We start from the raw sequence: 13,234 nt of genomic DNA, 5'->3' as shown, positions 1-13,234 counted from the left end.
TAGACACCGGTGGAAGGATGACATGGAGGGTTGAGAGGGAGGACAAGGGGAGGTCGGACGGGGCTGGGCAGAGGTGGACCAGGAAGATGGAGAAGGATGGATGTGTGAAGAGTTCGAGAGATAGATCTTACCTCCCCACCTCGACACACATTCATCATACCCCTCTTCCTTCCGTCGTCCTGTTGAATGAGTGGACTGTGTGTAACAAGAATGAAAAACGAGCGAGGATGAAGGGCGAATTGCGAGAACGAAGGCGAAAGGTGTCAAGGGGTGTCAAGACGATTGTCCAGCACCTGTGAAGCATCGATCCCGTCACTTGCCCAAAGGGCTCGGGAAAGATAGCAAATGAGTGATGGTTGTCATGAGACTTATCACTCTGGCTGCGTCTCATGTGATCATCAATCTGGAAAGAACAGAAAGGTGATGTCTGTGGCAGCGTGTGGGGTGATATGGTCAGTAGTATGGTGGTGATATCAATAAATGTTGGAAAGGTCAGTCGTAGGTTGAATTCAGGAGGGAGATTGGTAGGAAACACTTCTGCATGATGAAGATGCAACTGCTTGTCAGCTCGAGTCCGCCGACATCATTTGCCAGTCGACTGACCATGTTATGCAATTATCGATCTACTCGTCAGCCAGTGCTATGTAGATAGTAGAGGAAACTCACAGAATTCGTGAGTGTCATCACCTCTCTTCACAACGCTCTACAAAGTCAACATTCGAAAACAACCTGAGGACAATTTCGAGCTTATGAGCATGTAATCGGCATTTCGGGAATATACACTTGTATATGGTAGAAGGAGTGTGGCGGAATGACCCACCTTCCACGCTTCTTCAAAGTCGATGGGTAAAATGACGTATCGATTCTTTCTGACCGCTGTGAGGTGAGTACATATCAGAAGAATAAATTGGCGATGTCATACCTTGCATACCCGATGCCTGACAAATAGAAGAGATCTCGGCCGAGCTGAGACGATCGGGTCTGGAGATATCTCCATGATCAGTATATCTGACGATGTGTGAAATATAAACGCACAATCTTCCAGATCGACATCGGGACCGAGGTTCATTTTGGAAGTCACAGTCTGGTAGATGAGTCGACGTTCTCGTCGAGAAGGCCAAGGGCATTCAATCTTTCTGTCTAAACGACCCGGACGAAGAAGAGCGGGATCGAGGGTATCGTGTCGGTTGGTAGCCATGATGACCTGCTCGTTAACTACGGTGTCCCTTCACGTCGAGAGTGGTCATGTTGCGAGCGGGAGCCACAATCTCCCTCGCATAGCATTGAGAGAGCGAATTGCATGTCCTGTAGATGACGGGAACAAATTGACGAATGCATTGGAAATGAGAAGAAAATGGAAGCTCACTTTGACATTCGTAGTCTGATCAAACCCGTCCATCTGATTCAATAACTCCAACAAGATTCGCTGTACCTCCCTATCCGATCCCGTCTGGGCATCGAAACGTTTCGTAGCAATAGCATCCACCTCATCAATGAAGATGATACATGGTGAATTTTCCTTGGCCAAACGGAACACGTCTCGAACCATCCTCGGGCCCTTTTTCCATCAGTCTTCTATCTTCTCTGCAATAATCTTGCCCAGCTCACCTCTCCAAGATACTTTTGAACAAACTCTGATCCTACCACACGGATGAACGCTGCTTTTGTGGCGTTGGCGACAGCTTTGACCAACATTGTTTTTCCAGTTCCTTTCCGTCAACCTTACCCCCAACCATCACATAATCCAGAATGATCGACTCACCAGGTGGACCATATAACAAAACACCTCGAGGTGGATCGATACCTATTTTCCTATAAAGTTCCATCTATGATTTGTCAGCTTTTCCTCATCCTCGACAAATGGGAATTTATGAAGGAAAGGATTGTGGTAAACTCACTTGTTGCAAAGGTAATTCCACCGCTTCTCGGATTTCTTGTTTTTGAGCATCCATACCACCTACATCGGAATATTTAACATCTGGTCTTTCTTCCGCACTCATCATAGCTATGGAAGAATCTGCCTCGGGGGGTAAAACATCGACCAAAGCGTTGGAATGACGATGTAAAACTACCGAGGAAGAAGGTTTCAAAAGTTCTCTGTCCAGTGTGGAGAGTATTCGAACGACGAAATTAGATCCTAACCCATCAGCTTTTATACATGTACATGCACCTTGAAGAGATGAGAGAAAAGAAACTGACCGGTGGTACTTCCTACGATACCTCTTCGTTCATCTACAGCTTCGAGGAATTGACCAATGACGAGAGGTACAGCCTGAATACGTTTCACTTCTTCTTGAGCTCTGAGAAGTTCTCGACGAAGGTTTTGCGTTTCGTCTCTGATGTATTCCTTCCAGTTAGCTTCGTTTGTTCAATGTCTGCAGCCGATTTCATGAAGTCTTGTATCACGATTCTAAAAGATCATCTCAACAGGAAAGGGATTTGGGGGATTTGGAATTCTACTCGTGTTTGGTAGACCGATGCGGAGAGATAAAGAAGTGAAAAAATCACCTCTTGAAGACTCAAAAACTCATTATGAGCTTCCAGACGTCTAAAAGTGGAATAAAGCTCTTCATCACTGGTAGGGAGAGAATTGAGTAAAGTCTGCTTTTCCGACAATTGTTCAGGTAGAGTAGGATCCTGAAGTTCATCAGTCTACCTGTGTTTTCTCATTAATAACTTTTCACTTACCTCCATCTTGAGATCTATACCTATCTCCTCCATGATGACTTGAGGTTATGCTACCTGTCCGATGGAATAGTAAGCGAAAAACCGAAAGGTTGCAAGTTGGAAGAAGACGACGGACATGCAACGCGTAGGCTTTGAACGGAGTTGTCTCCGATCTCCGTCAATTCCCACTCTACCATTGTCCCCCAAGAAGCCATAACTGACTGCTCAACTTATTGTCTTACGCTTCGATATCAACTTAGTACATATTCAGACTCTTGACAGACTTGAATCATTGGAGTCACTTGAATTACCTAGAGCTTAAGCTTATACGAAAATGGGTAAAAGAAAATCTACTATGAAGGTACAAACCAAGAGAGCCGAACCGTTAGGTAAGTAGGTGATTTGTACCGCTCAGGACGATATTGATCTTCAGCTACGACTTTCAAATGTTTGTTTTGCAATCATGAAAAGGCGGTTGTCGTCAAATTGTACGTCGAGTTTTCTGTATCCTATCTAACCTCAGAATCGTGAGAGAAGAGTGTATGAAGTACTCCGATGACTTAACTGGAAATTGAATGTCGGATTTTGGGCGTCTGAATCACCGAGTCGAAGGAGAGGAGGGGACAAGATGGAGGTGACTGATGAAACAGACATAAAGACGTCATGCAAGCTGAATTATCTTGTAAATATTGTCATGTCAATTGGCAAACAACTATGAGTAGTATGTCCACTCTCATCTTCTTTCCAAAAAGGCATAAGCTGATAGGGTAAGACTTGACAGCTGCTGTAGATGTGTATTCCGAGTTTGTATCTTTACTTGGCCTACTCTTTCATTCATGTGTTATCTTATATAATCGAAACTTGATAGTTCAGTCAGTGAGAAAAGGTTATCTTATATGATCGAGACTCAAACTTCCAGCAATTGAGAAGCGGCATATGATACTCTTCAATAGAGTGGTGGTTACACAGGGTAGCGCTGATTTCAGATGGATAGATAAATGTGAAGAAGAAAGGATCAAACATCAAATCAAAAAGAAACGGTAAATCCTTCTTTCCTCTTTCCCGACAAGTTCTTCACTAATGACATAGGGCCGCTAAGAAAGATCAAGAAGCTAGTCAAACACTCTCAGGGGATAATGAAACTAGACGTGAGAGAGAAGATATCGTAGAGGAAGAAGAAGAAGAACATTATGATGGTGGATATGAAGATCGGACTGAAAAACGAAGAAGAGTGGATGATTATGATGATGAAGAAGAGGAATAAAGTTTTATCTTCTAGCACAATACATTGTACAAGTAACTACTGAGTAAAGCATGTACCGATAATTTGCATAATACTTTGACAACATCAAAATACGAATCAAGTCTGTATAGCAAGATAGTAAATCGTACATTTGTTCTCATCCTGTCGGTACTGTATACCCAGTGTCCTAGTTTTGATACACATCTCTGGCGATTTCAATAATCCCCAGCAGACATATCCACAAATATGGACTATGTATCCATTTTCTCAGCTTTGGGTCGAGTTCCAAATGCGTTGAACAGATTCGTTTGTGACTATCATTTCAGTATCCGGTAAGATCTACAAAGAGAAGACTCACAGGATCATGTATCACACTATAACCAGCTTCGGACACTTTCGTACCTTTATCAATACTGTCCAATACCCCTGCTATGAGCTACATGGTGTGTTAGATGGGAAAGACATACAATCGACACGAACGACTTTCGCCCTTCTGGAGGCACCACGACCTCCTTGTCCATTGATATGTTTTTGAGCTTTAGTGCCGGATAGATTACCAGCGATGATATGGGTACAGGATGATGATTGTAGAGGTCTGTGCTTTAGCGGATGCTACGTCCACGCCATAGTCTGCAGATGATGAGAAAGGCCCTGAAGCTAGCTGCAGGGATAAATGAAGGGAGGTCGCCCTAAAAGAATCTCTTTGGAAAGAATAAGTTATGGGCAACGATATCCGGATTCGCTGACTGTGAGGGGATATATGAAATTTGAACAGGGAGGCGAGTTCAAGGAAGTTACGGTCATGGTATAAAGGAGAACTCACACGAATCGACCTCCATTTTGTGTGATCAGATGTTGTAATTGAAGATTGGAGACTTTAGGTCCTGTAGAGCCATTGATATACATCACACAACCGGCAAGTATGGAAGTTTTCTTCTGAATCAGCTAAGACTTCAAACGATTTCATTCCTCCTAAAAGTAAAAGCAACAGCTCCTCGTCCTGTCGCAATCAAGCAGAGCGTCGAACAGTTCCATGAAGCGGAATCGCTTCCTTCACGGGATTTAGATAGAGGAAAAGTGGGATGGTGAGGAGAGGAAACATGAATTGGATGGGGGGAGATCATTGATTGAGAGAAGAGAAAGGGGGAAGACGAAGGATGAGACAACGACTGCAAACTCACCTTTTCCCTCACTTGCTCGGCCATTTTAGCATTCCGGACTTCCCAATACGTCGCAGCTCCTGCACTCCCACCTCCTCTATTACTCTGTTGGTGTCCAGTAGCACAAGAAACGAAATGATCCGTTCTGGAATAAAGATCAGAGTTGGTTATGGGGTTGTTACTTTTTCCCAAGGTGGTCATCTAACTGGGTCAGCTCTAATTGATATTACCGCCAATCCCACCGTTTAGACTTTTGAATCTGATCAAGAGACGTCCAGGAAGTTTGTACGATCTAGAGTTATGAATCGGAAGGTATATCATGTTTACGTGAACAGCACAAGCGGTAGGATGGAGGTCGAGATGGGGTTGTATAAATATGAAAAGAGGAGTTGTTTGAAGAGTATAATAGTCAAGATCGTAAAGGTCAAGTTAGAATAAGTATGTAGGACACACTCACCATCCTCTCAGTCTGACGACTTCGAGCCATCTTGGCCTCCCTCTCACGATCATCAGATATCATTCTACTCCTTTTCTCCGGTTTGAGAGGTAGACTCTTGTCATCTTTGATATGCCTGACAATCTTCGTTTTGAGCTCAGGGGAAGGTTGAAATGCTACAGGTTTAGGAAGGGCGGTGGCGGTCAGGGTGGATGAAGAAGCCTGAGGAGGGGAGAGAAGGATGATCTCCTGTGAGGAAGTAGGGGTGAGAGGGGACATGATGAGTGAACAAGTGATATACACAGAGATTAAAGAGGAGGAAGGAGAGTTATGATAGTAAGTTACCTTAATGTAACCTTAGCCTAGAGGGGGGGAGAGGCGGAAGTCTAGTCAACTTTTGTTGTTTTTCCTTTCTACTTCCACATTTCTTGTGTCCTTTCTAAGTTACTACTATACTACTACTACTACTACTACTCACGACCAGGATCATCGATACATCATACATCATACAGAGTATACGACAGATAGTACATACCAAAGTTAAGATCCGATGGTGTCGACTCTGTGCTTAGATCCTAGATCCGGCCGTTACTTCCTACGATAATCGTTCAACCTTCGCTTGAGAATCGACCATACGATATACTCAAATTCGAATCCCGAGCGGGGCGATGAGCGATGCTAAAGCTCAAAAGAGATCTTGCTGACATGTCTTCTCGGTTCGATCATACTTTCCCACCCAACCTTTGATTGAATGAATGGGAATACCAAGCCTGACTATCGAAAGGTCTTGTCATCGATCCCCCTCGGTGTCATATACATAATCGACGAACCCCTTCACCGCCTCCTCTTCTCCCCTCTCTTTCTTGATCATCCCAATTTTAACCCCATATCCACTTGTTGTTCCTATTGCAGCTGATAGGACTCGCATCTCACATTACCCTCACAGGTCATCATGCCGTCTGACTGTCGGTACCCCGACCCTTCGTCCCAAACAGCCTACGGGCTTCAAACAGCCTACGGGCTTCAAGAGCAGTGCCCTAGCGAACCACCCCCTCCGTGCTCATATGTAGAACATCGATCTTGGGAAGGAGCCGTAGGGAACACAGAGTACTACCGTAATGCTTACCATCCTTGCACCGTTCAGCCCGCGGTCTACGAGTATCCTAATTCGGCTGCTTATGCTGATCAAACGATCCACTACCCACCTCAACTCTACCCGTTCTACACGTATGATTATCAAAATGTCGGCCCTCCCGTAAATGCTGCCGATACTGGACCTTCGGAAGCTCCTGCCTACATCTCTACACCCCCGACTCACTTCGGAAGACGTTCCCCAACAAGTGCCTACCTCCCGAACCCAAACTCTTCGGGCTTCCTCCCAAGGACAGAATATTTCGACCCAATTACTCGACCCCCGTTGGAAGCACCTTGTTATTCGGATACCTCCCGATCCTCTTCCCCTGCTAGTACTACAGAAGTACGGCAAATCGACGGTCCGGTACCGGAAGTAATGGACGGCTTTTCAGTGTTAACACCCCACCATTACGATGCATCAAGTCGGCGATTCTATTTTGATTATGATACAGTGAATTCCATCAATTTCCGCCCGGTTTTAGTGTCCAAGACAGTATCCCCCTTGGATGCGACAGGAAACGGTGATCCAGCATCTCAACCTTCAGGGGAGAACAAACGAAAGCGCGGCTTCGAACCAATCGCAGCCACGGACATAACACTCCGCTGGTGGCCGCCATTGACCCCAGGGAATTTTGACCTTCAGCACAGACAACTCCCAGTTGTTCGCATGCATAAGGTAGACATCAAGACCGAGCAAGTCGAGATCAATTGGGACTTCAGCGGCCCCCTGAAAATCGGGCCTTTGTCACTAGGTGAGAGCGTGATTTACTTTGGTCGTCCTTCCCAGTCGTCTACAAACTTAGATTCCGATTCGTTTTCTCACACGGAGACGCTGTATACGATGCCGTCTCAAGGGAACGGGGACTATTTGTGGTTGAAGTCTGAACCATCCGACTGAGTTACCTTGAGGAATCGTTCAGATACGGGAATGATTTGAGGTAAGGACTAGAATAATACTTTTTCCGTGTGATAAGACTAAATTGACATCTTACCCTACTATAACATTGAAGGACTAGAATGACTTTACCTCCTTGATCATCTCTTTGCTGTCATCTGACTATGAAAACGACACTGCCTGATACCCTTGTAACCTGGAAAAGTCTTTGGAAGGTTCTTGTTACGGAGTAACACGACTCGAGGGACATCCATCGAACTCGACGGATTAGGAAGGAAAACGGTGAGAGTTGGAGGCAGTGCTGCAGTAGGTAGGGACGGGTTTTCCCTTTTCGAGATTTCCCCACTGGGTTTGCTCAAAAGCGGTTTTTCACCTGTCCGAGTATGTACATAGACGCTTGCAGTAGGACTGAGAAGAGGACACGAATACCTGTAGACAAGTATATAGTACAATCAGCAAAGTACCACCTTTGCTGATTCTTCAATATCATTCTTTGGCTACATCGATTGCAGAGGAGACACGACCCATTAGCACCAGAGATACATAGATTTCCACGAGAGTTCCATCGACTTCGATCCAACCTGCGACTTAGTCATCGTGTTTCCAGTACCGTTACAGTTCTCACTTAGAAAATAGGGTTGGAGGATGAGGAAATTTATGATCCACAGCCCGTCATTCTAGTCCTTTAATGTTATCCTAGTCCTTGATGTTGTTCAAGTCTTTCAACACCGAAAAGGTGTCATTTTAGTCCTGACTCTGGGATGTTTGGATGAGTACCAATCGAGTATGGTAGGACACCGTAGCATATATGAATTACGGCTGTGATGGGGGAAAAACCTGTAGAAAATTTGCCAAAGTGGATGCTGATGATTTTCATCTGTATTTCCTGCTGACACTGGTTCCTCCTGATATAGGATCCAAGTTCTACTGATTGTCGTTCACCTCTCATTGATGTTGAACACGAACGTTAGATTAAAAAGACAACACTATCGTTGAATCTCGAGGAACGCTCAACTCTTCCGATCACTTTTGTTCTCCACTTATGTACTCGTGACCTGACTCACTCCTTACGACGTCTATAAGACGTCCTGACGCCATGTCATGCTTGTTCTTCGTTCCTCTTTATCCTTTCAAAGGAGCATCCCATTACTCCCACCAAAACGTGTCGGTCCCCTGAGAGGTCACATTGCCAAACGTACCCCTTCCCCGGCGAGTGATAGCGACGAAATCCCGGTTGTGTGAACTTAGTGGGTCGATAATCTCTGATTTCCCGCTATAGTCTTCTCCTGCATCGTGGTTGTCCGTAGGGAACTTCCCTTTCTGATGAGTATGTGAATCTCAAAAACTGTGAGTTTTTCTTATTCCCACACATCCTAGGTGGTCTCTAACGTAAAATCAGGGAATGTAGACGATTATGACACCTCCTTTCGATACATGGGCTTCTTTGTTTACATCATCATGTTTTTTTGATCCGTCCGGGTCAACCCACCTTTCCTGGTACCGACCTAAATCATCAAACAATGGCTTTGATCCGGATTTCGAAGGCGGGGTCGTGTACGAGTTTAGCTCAGGGTTGTTCGACTTTAGCGTCGTAACCAATTTCCGGAAGATGGAAGGAGGTAAATACGTCACAAGGTGCGTATCCCTAGTCATCCTATCCATCCATCTTTCTATTTCTTGGTCTTCTCTCAAGCCTTCCTCATTTTCTATACCCTTTAATATTTCCTTAAACAAAACTTCTTTTCCCCAATCTCTTAGTCAATCACCAAGATGAGCCAACATACGAATTCTCGATATCTCCGTGACTCGGCCACTGGTGTTTTTCCATACTTGCCACATGCGACGATCGACTGGACCAATGTCTTACCACCATCAGTAAATCCTATGGTATGCGCACCAGATGAAGAAATCGTGGACCCTCATTCAATACACATTGATGAATTTGACACATCATACGCCACACCTGAAGCTCCATTTGTTCCGACTACGGACAATCAGAGACTGGTGATATCAACAGAAGCGATCCTCGCCCAGTTTAATGCTACAGATTTGACGTTGACCACCGATGAAGTGATCCGGATGGTAGTACAACCTCAAGAACATTGGTCAGATAAGACAAAGAGGTACATTATAACCACCGATGGGTTGGATGAATTCGATGGGTCAGAAAAATTCAGTCATGTAAGGTTTATGCCTTTGGAAAATGGTCGAATTTTGAAAATTGATAATACTCGAACTTGGCAAGTACCCCCGGATTCGGAGAAGTGGTTCACGAAACCAATCACTCCACTTTATTATGACTCAAAGTTAGGAGATCCGCTTTGTGTCACGCCACCAACTCGGGGTCAAAAGAGACGAAGAAACGGCACGATAAAGGGAGGCGTGTCAAGTACAACTACCAACTATAAACAGAAGGTAACAGGTCCCATTTATTCTTACTTTGAAGACGAAGATGACAATTCACAGTATCAGGATGAATATGAGGTTCAATCTTCGGAACGGAGGGTGTATGATTTACCTTTACCTTCCTTTTCACGATCGCCTTACTTTCAATGACCTTCTTATGAAAGTTGTGTCCAAAGTTAGATGTTAGGAGTTATGTCGAGATGTCAGATGTAGATGGTGGAGATAGATTTCATACACCTACACATGAATTACGCCGGTACGGATGAAGTTATTAGATCGTATTTGAAGATGAGGAAATCATGGTTTCAGAGACTTGCTCGTGATGTTGAACCTTCTAGCATCATCATTTTCTCCCACGTTGCTTTGTTCTCATTTCTACCCCATTGGTAAGTTGATGAGAGGGGAGGATAGGTCTTCTACTTTTCAACCCTCTTCTTTCTACATGTTGAATCTCAGCAATCTGATGAAAATCTAAGAAGAAACATTTCCAAGAGAAAAAAGCGAGATTCAATTTACATTATCAACTTTCTTCTACTTTATAACTTTTCCTACTTTATAACTTTCCCTACTTTATAACTTTCCCTACTTTATAACTTTTCCTGAGTCATTGAGATTAATATGAGAGTAAGCGATTACACAAGATGTGACTGTCCTTCGTATGAAATATTCCGAAAATTATCTATGACATCTAACGATTCGGGCACCGGTCCCACAACGAAACTCACGATAAGTCAGATTGGTAATCGAGCTTATATATTTCCGGTCAACTCCATGTGCAATGATAGTCAATCCTCTATAATGTCACAATCTTTGACTCCTGTCGTTCCGTCGAGAGATTGTAACTCCACCAATGACAGGAACTTAACTCGTATCCCATATCTATCTTCAAGACAGAGTCAACAGAACCCTCCGGCCAGCCCTTCAGTACCCACCGGGTCTCAGGGGAAGTCTTCAGTACCCACCGAGTCTCGGAGGAACTCTTCAGTACCCACTAGGTCTCGGGTGAGATCTTCAGTACGCATCCAAAAGGATTCAGAAGCTGTCATGTTACGGAAACGGAGACATCGATTCGGATTCAGTTGTTTGCAATGCAGAGCCAAGCGAGGTCCACACTATAAGCCGTGTGAAGTACCAAAAGGTGGTGATACCTGCACTAGATGTACCAAGAGCAACATTGTATGTGAATGGGGCCAAAACGTCGAACCAATTTATATCTAAGTACTCGATTATGACAACAATGCGAAGTTGATTCATTTTTTGAGCCATTAAAAATATTCTTCTCAATTGTTGTTAGATCGATCGATCGATAGTAGTATGTATATAATGAACCATCATGCAGTTATTTCATCCCTCTATCACTTTCCATCTCAAAATTCGATTGAAAGGGAAGTTGGCAGATGTCAGATATTGAAACTTATACAATTGACCGTTCAGTCACCCCTTGCACCAAAATCCCTTCCTGTGTGTCCCGTGAAGAGTTATCGAAATTCCACCACGCTTCCCTCTCCTTGGAATTCAAGAGATGCTATATGATTTATCTATCCATCATTCACAAATCAAAATTCTTTGTCTTCTCAATATCATCTTCTTCAAGTAGCTCCGATACCGAGAGAGAGAGAGTTGGTGCGTTTGTCGAAATTTGGATGGTTACCCCCTCCTCCCTTCGAACCAAATTTTGAGAATCAGCTCTGTTTCTCACCAAGGGAGTCATGGCGACGTTAACATGTGTTATAAAGATTGAGACATATTTGGTTGTCTATCATATTGTGACATACACTGACTGACTCTTGTCCACCCATTCAGCCATCTATGGTTCCGTAGTCGTAGAAAAAGATAAAGTGGTGATGAGTTGCGCGCGGAACATTTCCATAGAATTTCCAACAATCCGCCACTTACCAAATGATGACTTGTTATACGACATGGACCCTGAGTCAGTCCGGACGGGGGTCCTAGGGCTGGTCCGGGTATCATGTCGATAACCGAATGTACGAAATTGTGACTCATGCTGCCACCTGAACGCGTTCCAACAATTCATCTCGTTCACTCTTCTCTGTCCTAACTTGCTAACTACTGCTAATTCTTGCTAATTTGTGCTCATTTTTGCTAATGTTTGTGTTGATGAGAGCTCAAGAGTGATTGATGCATACATATAGAGATATACAACAACTTATGTGTCTTCGGAGGGAGAGGTTGCTGCGACAGGGGCACAACGACGCTTACGGGGAGTATCGGGGGCAACAACACCTTCGGGAGCCATATCAGGCAAATGAATCGCCATCAATTGCTCAATGTTCGATCTGACATGCTGACATTGATATAAGATAGTTTTCGGTTCCAATTCATACTTATGTGTTGCTATAAATTAGCTTTGCAGTTATATTTAAGAACGAAAAGTACTAACTCGCTAATTCAGCCTGGATCTCGATAGCTTTCAATTTGCCCAGCTCTTCTCGCATATTTCCCGCAAAACTCGCCTGATCCAAGATGTATTCCGCCTTTTCGACAAAAGTACAGCGAGCTGTCGTACCCCTCGCGATACATTCGGTACATGCTCCTGTAGGGAGCTCACCCACGGTTACACAGCCAAAAGAACACAACTCCTCGCGATTTTGACGAGCTTGACACAACTGACAGCTAAATGTTCCCATTCTGACATGAGAATTAGGCGATACAGCGTGATTATACGCCTCCCGGTAATTTTTATACTAATTGAGTCAGATAAACACAACTTTGACGAAAATTGACTCGAAAGCACTAACTTTTGACGATTCATTAGGAGAAATTCCAATCTTAGGACCTTTATCTCCAGCTGCAACCCGAAGAACCTCATTACGACCAGTATCAGACCATTTCCGTAGAGGATAAGCAACAATACCATCCCAATCGAATTTGGCGCTCCACTCCGCTAAATATTAGAATTAATTAACCGTTCAACGTTGAAAAAGCAGCAACTAACGTGAATCGGGCTTAGACGTAACAAGTTGTTTCAAAGTAGCAGGAGGAGTAGGTGTGTTCGACATGATATCTTTTCAAGAAGCTTAAAATTCAAATGTCAGTGTGGTAAAGTAATGTAAGACGTTAAAATTTGAAAAGAGGTGGGGAAGAACTCATGACAACGACCTGGTATATGTGACAACCAGCAAATTGACCATTTCGCTCTCCTTGACAACCAAAGGATACTTACCCTTGACAACGACATGCATACCCTCGTTTTAATGGTTTGAGGACGTAAATCACGTTGATTTACAGACCCTGATTTACACTGTCTCAAGTCTATCGTTTTTAGCACGTCT

The 13,234-nt window shown here is 44.0% G+C and overlaps 6 protein-coding genes across 6 annotated transcripts; 3 read left to right on the top strand and 3 right to left on the bottom strand.

The window, feature by feature from the left end:
* Positions 1-523: 523 nt before the first annotated feature.
* Positions 524-2,764, bottom strand: TREMEDRAFT_40960 (uncharacterized protein). Its single transcript, XM_007007662.1, has 13 exons — positions 2,689-2,764; positions 2,509-2,637; positions 2,200-2,347; positions 1,899-2,137; positions 1,763-1,826; positions 1,609-1,709; positions 1,367-1,558; positions 1,036-1,204; positions 923-991; positions 821-876; positions 667-703; positions 604-623; positions 524-556 (listed from the first exon to the last, which is right to left on the bottom strand). The coding sequence occupies exons 1-12, from the start codon at positions 2,719-2,721 to the stop codon at positions 616-618; spliced, it is 1,245 nt and encodes a 414-aa protein (XP_007007724.1). The 5' UTR covers positions 2,722-2,764; the 3' UTR covers positions 524-556; positions 604-615.
* A 237-nt stretch (positions 2,765-3,001) lies between these two features.
* On the top strand, positions 3,002-3,931 carry TREMEDRAFT_65558 (uncharacterized protein; the record flags this gene model as incomplete). The annotated part of the gene is made up of 6 exons (XM_007007703.1): positions 3,002-3,056; positions 3,101-3,155; positions 3,318-3,388; positions 3,440-3,539; positions 3,654-3,707; positions 3,757-3,931. The coding sequence occupies 6 exons, from the start codon at positions 3,002-3,004 to the stop codon at positions 3,929-3,931; spliced, it is 510 nt and encodes a 169-aa protein (XP_007007765.1).
* A 230-nt stretch (positions 3,932-4,161) lies between these two features.
* On the bottom strand, positions 4,162-5,785 carry TREMEDRAFT_65557 (uncharacterized protein; the record flags this gene model as incomplete). The annotated part of the gene is made up of 6 exons (XM_007007702.1): positions 4,162-4,224; positions 4,269-4,336; positions 4,378-4,505; positions 4,734-4,843; positions 5,092-5,271; positions 5,528-5,785. The coding sequence occupies 6 exons, from the start codon at positions 5,783-5,785 to the stop codon at positions 4,162-4,164; spliced, it is 807 nt and encodes a 268-aa protein (XP_007007764.1).
* Positions 5,786-6,458: 673 nt separating this feature from the next.
* TREMEDRAFT_65556 (uncharacterized protein) lies at positions 6,459-7,538 on the top strand (the record flags this gene model as incomplete). The annotated part of the gene is made up of 1 exon (XM_007007701.1): positions 6,459-7,538. The coding sequence occupies one exon, from the start codon at positions 6,459-6,461 to the stop codon at positions 7,536-7,538; it is 1,080 nt and encodes a 359-aa protein (XP_007007763.1).
* A 1,767-nt stretch (positions 7,539-9,305) lies between these two features.
* On the top strand, positions 9,306-10,091 carry TREMEDRAFT_65555 (uncharacterized protein; the record flags this gene model as incomplete). Its single annotated transcript, XM_007007700.1, has 1 exon — positions 9,306-10,091. One exon carries the CDS (start codon positions 9,306-9,308, stop codon positions 10,089-10,091), a length of 786 nt encoding a protein of 261 aa, XP_007007762.1.
* A 1,328-nt stretch (positions 10,092-11,419) lies between these two features.
* Positions 11,420-12,961, bottom strand: TREMEDRAFT_65554 (uncharacterized protein; the record flags this gene model as incomplete). The annotated part of the gene is made up of 6 exons (XM_007007699.1): positions 11,420-11,479; positions 11,838-11,953; positions 12,162-12,296; positions 12,343-12,646; positions 12,701-12,846; positions 12,898-12,961. The coding sequence occupies 6 exons, from the start codon at positions 12,959-12,961 to the stop codon at positions 11,420-11,422; spliced, it is 825 nt and encodes a 274-aa protein (XP_007007761.1).
* Between the last annotated feature and the right edge of the window lie 273 nt (positions 12,962-13,234).

Source organism: Tremella mesenterica (genome assembly GCF_000271645.1).
Source record: "Tremella mesenterica DSM 1558 unplaced genomic scaffold TREMEscaffold_15, whole genome shotgun sequence".
NCBI lineage: Eukaryota > Fungi > Basidiomycota > Tremellomycetes > Tremellales > Tremellaceae > Tremella > Tremella mesenterica.
Note: the sequence above shows the minus strand (reverse complement) of the source record. Positions and strands in the feature narration are given on the sequence as shown.